This window comes from Athene cunicularia (assembly GCF_003259725.1).
Source record: "Athene cunicularia isolate RWA chromosome 3 unlocalized genomic scaffold, athCun1 chr3_part1, whole genome shotgun sequence".
Classification (NCBI taxonomy): Eukaryota; Metazoa; Chordata; class Aves; order Strigiformes; family Strigidae; genus Athene; species Athene cunicularia.
This window is the reverse complement of record NW_020799097.1, coordinates 28898047-28905521: the sequence shown is the minus strand read 5'-3', so window position 1 is coordinate 28905521 and position 7475 is coordinate 28898047. Positions and strand designations below refer to the sequence as shown.

Below are 7475 nucleotides of genomic sequence, written 5' to 3'. Positions count from 1 at the left end.
GGGCGGGGCTGCCCCGTGCCGGACACAGCCGGTTCCAGCCGGCTCCAGCCCGCCCACGGCAGGGCACGGCCCAGCCCCGGCACAGGGCGGCCGCGGGGAAATGCGTTGTAAAAGAGGGAGAAAACACCACAGAGGGAAGGTGAAGGAACAAAGGGAAGCAACAGCGGGAACAAAAGGTAAAAGGAGGAGGAAAAGGAGGAGGAGCTCCATACCAACTCCACTAAAGAGCACATTACCAACGCTGCAGCTCATGAGGAACCCCATGCCAGAGCAGATCCCTGAAGTAACTGCAACCCCTGGAGAGCCCGCACCAGAGCAAAGGTGTGAGGAGGAAGGAGTGGCGGAGAGAAACCACCGTGTACTGACCATGGACCCTCACACCCAGGCACCGCTTGGGTTTGGGGGAGGAAGCGAAGTCTGGAAGTTGGGCCTTAACATATGTTAAGCTTATGTAAATAGTTGTTCGGTCCTTATTTTATAAGTCAGAGTAATAAGCAAAAGTAAATCCACCTGTATCACTTGCCCTGTTAATATTTAGACAGCAGTACTGCAAAAACGTGGCAGCTTTTGTCTCCTGTTTCCAAAGTAAGGTTTTTAAAATTTTAGATCAATTCAGGCTGAATACATGCTAAACTACTATTTCTTTCAAACTGGAATAAACAAATCTGTCCTTTTCAAAAACTTACAAGTATAGTTCTTTAGTTATGAAAGGAGATAAATATGTATATGTGTAAATATGGATGTGCTCATTATCAGACAGAAAAACAGGAAATCTGAAAGAAGAAAACCTGTATTATTCACTTGACTAGAACTAAATTATTTTCAGGAAATAGAAAAACAGTGAATATGAAGGTCTTCAAAATTAAAAGCACTAAACCACTGATGGTTTCAAAGAGCACACATCTAAAAAGAGGAGAGTGCTGCTGAGTGTGCTATTCACAACTCAAGTGTGAAATTATTTATACATACCAAACATTTGGTCTTGTAGATTATTTTTAAAGGATGTTTACTCTGGTCCTACATTGCAGGACATTTAAAACTGGCATGTATAAAAGTGTACTTTTTCACCTGCAGCAGGGTTTAAATATAAGCAGTAAAAAATAGTTATAAACAGATAATTCCAAGTTTCATTTGCTACCTGCCTGCAATAAAAAGTACTGTGCTTGTTTGCTCCACCCCCCAAAAAAATGGTAGCATAGGTAGTCCTAAATATAAATAAATTATTTACTCCATGTTTTCATTCAGAAATTAGCTCTAAACTGAAATTTTAAGAAGACTTAAGAGTATTGAAGCTGTTCTGACCAGAGAAATTGCAGTAACAAATACTCTAGAGCTAATAACAGATACAAAAGCAGAGAAAGCAGGAAATTTTTCCTCCCCAAAATCCATCTATTAGTGTGTACTCTACAAAATAACTACTGCTGGTTTTCATAGTTAAGCTATTTAAATCACTTACTTTGCAACCTTGAAAGTATAAAATGTTAAAACATTTGGGATCTGTTTCTATTTGCAGTTATATTAGTGCAATAAAAACTTAATAAAATTATGCCATTGTAAGACTAATGCATAAGTAGAAATCAACCATTTTTTAATGGCCTTATTTCTTTGAAGCCCACTCAAGAGTCTGTTTTCCTTTCCATTCTTGGTACAGACAAAGAGTAAGACAAAAGAATCCAAACCACCAAAACAGTTAAAAACTGTCTTATTTACGAAGACTATTAATTAACATTATCGTCACCATCAGGTCAGTTTTGTAGAATGCTGTTGTATTTATTTTATGTATGTCATTTCCAAGAAAACATTTTAAAAATTCAGACAGTATTTTAAATAACACCTTGTCTTTAATGTGCATCTCGTAGTTTTTCAGGCCAGATCACTTAAATACATTGTGGGTACTGCTGAAAATAGAAACTCTGGTAATTATGTTCAAAAAATGCTATTTTCAGTTTGGAAGTTCTTTACTGGTAATGTGCCAGTGTAACTGAAGGCAGAAGGGTTTCATTCAGACAGGAACAAATAATTGTAATAGAAATGAAGTGTGTTTGTGTTCTATTCAACTGATTATAACCACATTTTCCACAGAGGCTGTGTATTCAAATTCTTTGCAATAAGATTTTCTTTTTATACGTATTCATGTTGCATCAAAATAGTAGCTGTATAGAAAAATCAAAATTATGTATAGGAAAAGAAGAGCACTGTTTCCCTCCCCGCATTGCTAATGCAGCCTGTTCATTTACATCATGTAAGATAAGGGGAATATGGCAGGTTTGCCCATAAAATGGCAACATGCAGAAGTTCAACGGGAGAATGAAATATATGTATCATTGCTTCTTGTGGGGGAAAGCCCACTTTACCTTTTGCAAATGAAGCAAATTCCCCATGCACTTGAGGCAGGAGCATCAAGACGCATATTTGAAATGAGGGCCACCAAATGACAAGAACAAACAGGAAGATACTTTCCCTAGAACAAATACAAAATGAGATAGCTTTATGAAAGCAGAAGGAAATATCAAATAGAACACAGTTTACAGGTAGATAACATTCTTCCTTTTTACCATTGTTTGTATCCCAATTCTTTTACCATACTAAACATATATAAAAAAAGAAAGGGTGGGGTTTGTAAAAAGAAACAAGTTGATCATGTTTTCTCTCATTAATGGTGGTTCCACTCCTGCCTACATGAGAAGAGGGATTGAATTCTCTCTCTTCAAAGATGCCAGTGTAAAAATCTGTTTACTTGGATGAACCAGAATGGATCCAGAAATTGAATTCTTACAGGCTTTATGTCAGACTTAAAATCTTTCGGATGAGATTTTATAGTATAGTACCTGAAAAGCACAGACTACACTTATGGCATGTAGTCCTAAATGTAAAGAAATTAAATTATTTACTGCAAATTTGCAAATTAATGAGTTCTAACGTGAACTTTTAAGAAGACTTCAGAGAATAAAGTCATACAGCTGTTCTGGCCAGAGAAAGTTCAGTAACCAATACTCTAGAGCCACCCTAATCAGGGGCAGCTGTAATAAAGTCTCCAGGCACTCTTGGGTCAATGGCAGCTAACCAAGCTCGATAGAAGCTGCTAGAGCTTCCTCAGGCCCATATCCGTGTTTCTCTCCTTACCTTGGAGCAGCAGGTGCACTCAAGTTTTGAGGCTAAGAACCTACCATGAAAGCTGAAAGCATACTGGAATAGGATTAAGTCATGGACTATTCTCACATGCAACTTGGTGTTTCAATTTGGTTTTTTAAGATTTTGGAGAAAGTTGAGAATGTTGCAGGGGGAGGGAACAGCAATGACTATTAAATCCACGAGGCTCAACAGGTTTTGTGAATATCACTAACCTACTCTAATGAGAAAACAAACTTTAAAAGGCCTATAAATATGTTTAAAATCTCTGCAGTTTCTATTTTAAATCCACAAGAATATTGAAAATAGTGTTACAAGTTAAACAGAGAATATTAAAAATATATACAAAACTTAAAACCTTCCTGGCTAAGATTTTTATAAGTGGATATATTTTCAGGGTATTTGGAGAATATTTTATGCATCAGTATTCATTAAATCCTGGAATAAGTAGCTGTTCTATGTTTGTCTTTTCAGGTCTGAATGGAGATGATTTCTTGGAGTTAGGCCTCCGTGATGGCAGAATTGTATATAGCTACAATCTAGGTTCTGGCACAGCAACAATCATTAGTAAACCACTTGATCTGACACTCAATATTCATGTCATCCATCTTGGCAGATATCTCCAAAAAGGCTGGTTAAAGGTAAGAAATAATTTCCTTTAGAAGGATAGTTTTTAGATGGAAGTGTTCTATTTTTTCACATTTTATATAGAAAGTTTAAAAATTATTTTTGTGTTCCCCTGTTAAGTTTGGAGGACTGTCTTCATTGGAAGTTCCTAAATAAGGTAATGTTTTTTGTTGTAACAAATATAAACGTGTCATTGAAAGGTGGATGATCAGAAGAATAAAACTGTCACTTCTCCTGGACGACTGGTTGGACTCAATGTCTTCAGTCAGTTTTATTTAGGAGGCTATCGCGAGTATACTCCAGAACTCCTACCAAAGGGATCCAGATTTAAGAACGGCTTTCAAGGTAAAGATTATACTGTTTTAAATTCCTTTCAAAATATGCGTTAGACTGTTTCAGTTGCCTATGAAATAAAGATCTAGAGTCTCTGTTTTATAAGGAAACAAACTGAAATCTTGGGTGAGATTCCTGTGGCTTTTTCATTATTTCATTAGGATAACCAAGAAACATGATGCAAAGAGGATTTGCTAAATATTTTTTATACTTTTTGTTTCTGATAAAAATGGAAGTTTGAAATTATATAATTTCTTTTTATCTGTCCCTGTTCTACAACATTGCTGCAAAAGGACTACTTTTGCTACAGTAAAGTAGATTAGATTCTTCTCCCATCTATCTGACCATTGTCACTGGCAGTGCTGGTTTGGGTAATGGTTTTCATGCTGAAAGCTTCTTTCCGATAGGGCATCATGAAATCTGTTTTGTTTTTTCCCCCTGACATCGTGATCTAGGTCTGTAGACAGGACCTAGGTAATTCGTGTTAGAAATATTTCAGCTATTTATTTATCAGATAATAATTCCTACCTCAAAACTGATATTTGAAGCTCTGTAGAAATCTTAATTCAACTCCTACCAGATCAGTAATGAAGAAAAGGATTTGTTCATAACACTTAATTATTTGCATTCCTTACTTCCACAGAAATAACAGGCTCAATATTTGTGAGGTAAACTTCAATTTATTTTAAGCACTGGAAAGCCTTTCAAAGTGAAATAAACATTTTGCCAGAGCAGAGCAAAGTTTGAATTCTTATTTATAAAATTGAGTGCACGTTATGAAAGGCAAGCACAGCAGTAAAATTCCCTTTCATGCACTACTACACTCCCATTTCCACTAAGACCACATAACTGCCTCTTTTCCAGCCGTCACCTTCCTTTTTCTTCTTAATCAGAAACTTCCTCAAAATCCATTTCTTATCCTATAATCAACTTTTCACTCAGTCACATGGGTTAACATTTCATCTGTCTCTGTCTTTTCAGGAAGTATGGATTGAATAGTTACACTTTTCATAGCTTATAAACAGCTTGCAAATTGGCGTATCTTAAAACATAATGTCTATGCAAGTATTTTAATAGCGTTGATATTTGTGAAGTACTTCCAAGTTTTTTTTATAGACATGTTAATGTTTGGGGTTGACCAACAGGAATCTCTGGTTCTTCGCTTTAACTGCAAAATTTTTGCCAGTTTTGCAACTTTATTGTGATGGCCAAATTTGTACAAATGCAGGATTAATATTCTTCTTTAAAAAAAAAAAATTCAAACTTCATGTATTGTTAGTTACCATACTATTCATTGATTTTTCTTACTTTTTGAAAAGAGTTTTATACCTCAAAATTTTGTCAGACATATAGCACATAAACAGTTTTCTCTTTGTCTCTATCATTCGCGGTATTGTGTACTATATTTGCTAATTCATTCCATGCTCCAGTTCCCAGCAGCATCTTGTCTTTGTTCTTCAGAGCATACTGACTTTCAAGGAAGCTACTCTTCCCTATGACCAATTTCCTATTACATTTTCTTAGGTAGTCAGCATCTAATTTGTTCTTCTAGCTCAGAAATCTCCACAGATTCAGTTCTCGGGGTCCTCAGAATCAGATACAAACCTCCATATCCCTTCTCCAGAGTGGGAACTGCAATATCACTAACATAATAGAAAATTTTGAACCATTTTACTTCAGCCAATCTGCAGCTATAGTGAGCCAACAGAAAAACTCTGAAAGTGAGAGTCAAAGTAAGTTTATTTAGCACACAGTTGATTAAACCACTCAGACTTTTGGAAAGCTGCTGTTGGCTGCTTTTAAGGATATGATTTATTAAAACTATTTTGTGTCCAATACCAGAGTTTACATCTCCTTTTGTAAGCAATCACTATTGGATCAGGAAACACTGAGGTCAGCCTTAGTGCTGCAGAATAACTCATCAGTGTACAATCATTTAGGATTTTTACTCTGTACAGCTCCTGTTTCAGACAATTTCCTCCCTTACATGCCTTTAGCAGTTGTTGTTCCATTAATTTACATGGAGGAGGAGGAAACTGAAAATAAATGTCTCTAATAAACTGTAATAATCAAAAGATTGGTAATTTTAAGTTTAGGAAATTTGAGGGTCAGCACTTACAGATTCTTTTGATAGGCTGAAGAATGTTTGATGATACCTTGAGCAATTTAGAAAACTTCCTTCAGCCCCTGTGAGAGGCTGAAGAAACTAGTAAAGGTAGATAGAGCTCAGATGAAGTTTAAGGTGCTCTGAACTTTGAACTTCATCTCAATTTTAGCTCCTTGGGGGCTTACAGAAGCCTTTTGTAAATTGAAACATGGTAGGATAGTTTACTTCAGTGTCTGTCTTTTCTTCATTATCCTATAACAGTGTAATTAAAGGATCTCTGAGAGTTTTGTGAGATGTGTAGCAGAACATACTGCAGCTGCTCTAAAAAGTCCGTGTGGATTTTAGATAGCTGCAGGTCTTGTGGTCAAAGAGACTCAGGCTGCTCATTACAGACAATCTGAAATGGAGTATAAAACCAACTGCCTCATGTTCAGGTCTGCACAGCTCAGCACTGTGACTCACCTACACAAAACGAGTTAGAGAATTATTTTTGAAAAAGCCAGAAGATACAGTTCAATTTCCAGGCCTCACATCTCTTAGATGGGCAGAGAGAAATCTGGTGTCAGTGAGAAAAAAAAGGGAAAGTTTTGATGTTTCATTCTCTGTGCTACCACAATGGCATGATGCAGCCTCTAGCCAAAGAAGCAATTGATGGAGAGCCAGGGCTTGCATCTAGAAATAAGTGAAGAGTAGAGAGAGAGGAGCAACTGATTGTTCCTGTGGTTCTGTTCATAAATAGGATGAAGTATGGCTATAGAAACAATCTGTTGTTTGACAACAGATAGTATTCAATTGAAGAATAAAACAGCAAAAGAAGCTCTTACCATAAAGCTGAACTGTTAAGGAACCTAATTTGCACTGAGAGCTCTACCTCTTCACATAATGATTTTGCAAAGTAAATAAAATTCCAGCTACTGCAGTCACTTTTATAAATAAAGTAAACCCAGAACTTAGCTAAGTTCCAAATACGTACAAATACAACTCTCTGGTCAAAGTTTATGTTCATAATAAGCTAGAATACATTGCAAGCCTGCCAAAGCAAAGACTACTTTTCTTTATGTTCCTGCAACACAGATGTCACAGAAGGGAAGTGACTTCTGAAGTGGTTTTTAATCAGTGTTGCCTCTTGCATTAGTTTGGTATGATTCATAGAAGCGCTCTGGGTGTTTGGGTCACAGCTCAGAGCAGCATTGGGGAGTCATTGTGGAGATCATCTCTTTTAGACAAACACCCCACTACCCACAAGCAGGCAAAAAAAACAGGGAAAAAGCAAAGCACT

General features: G+C 36.6%; 1 protein-coding gene across 2 annotated transcripts in view; it reads left to right on the top strand.

The window, feature by feature from the left end:
* Positions 1-7475, top strand: part of EYS (eyes shut homolog) — a 1023641-nt gene that overhangs the window by 978109 nt on the left and 38057 nt on the right. For both annotated transcript variants that reach the window (XM_026844748.1, XM_026844747.1), the window contains 2 exons: positions 3604-3770; positions 3957-4101. In XM_026844748.1, coding sequence (XP_026700549.1) covers positions 3604-3770; positions 3957-4101 — 312 coding nt within the window. The remainder of the gene's footprint in view (positions 1-3603; positions 3771-3956; positions 4102-7475) is intronic.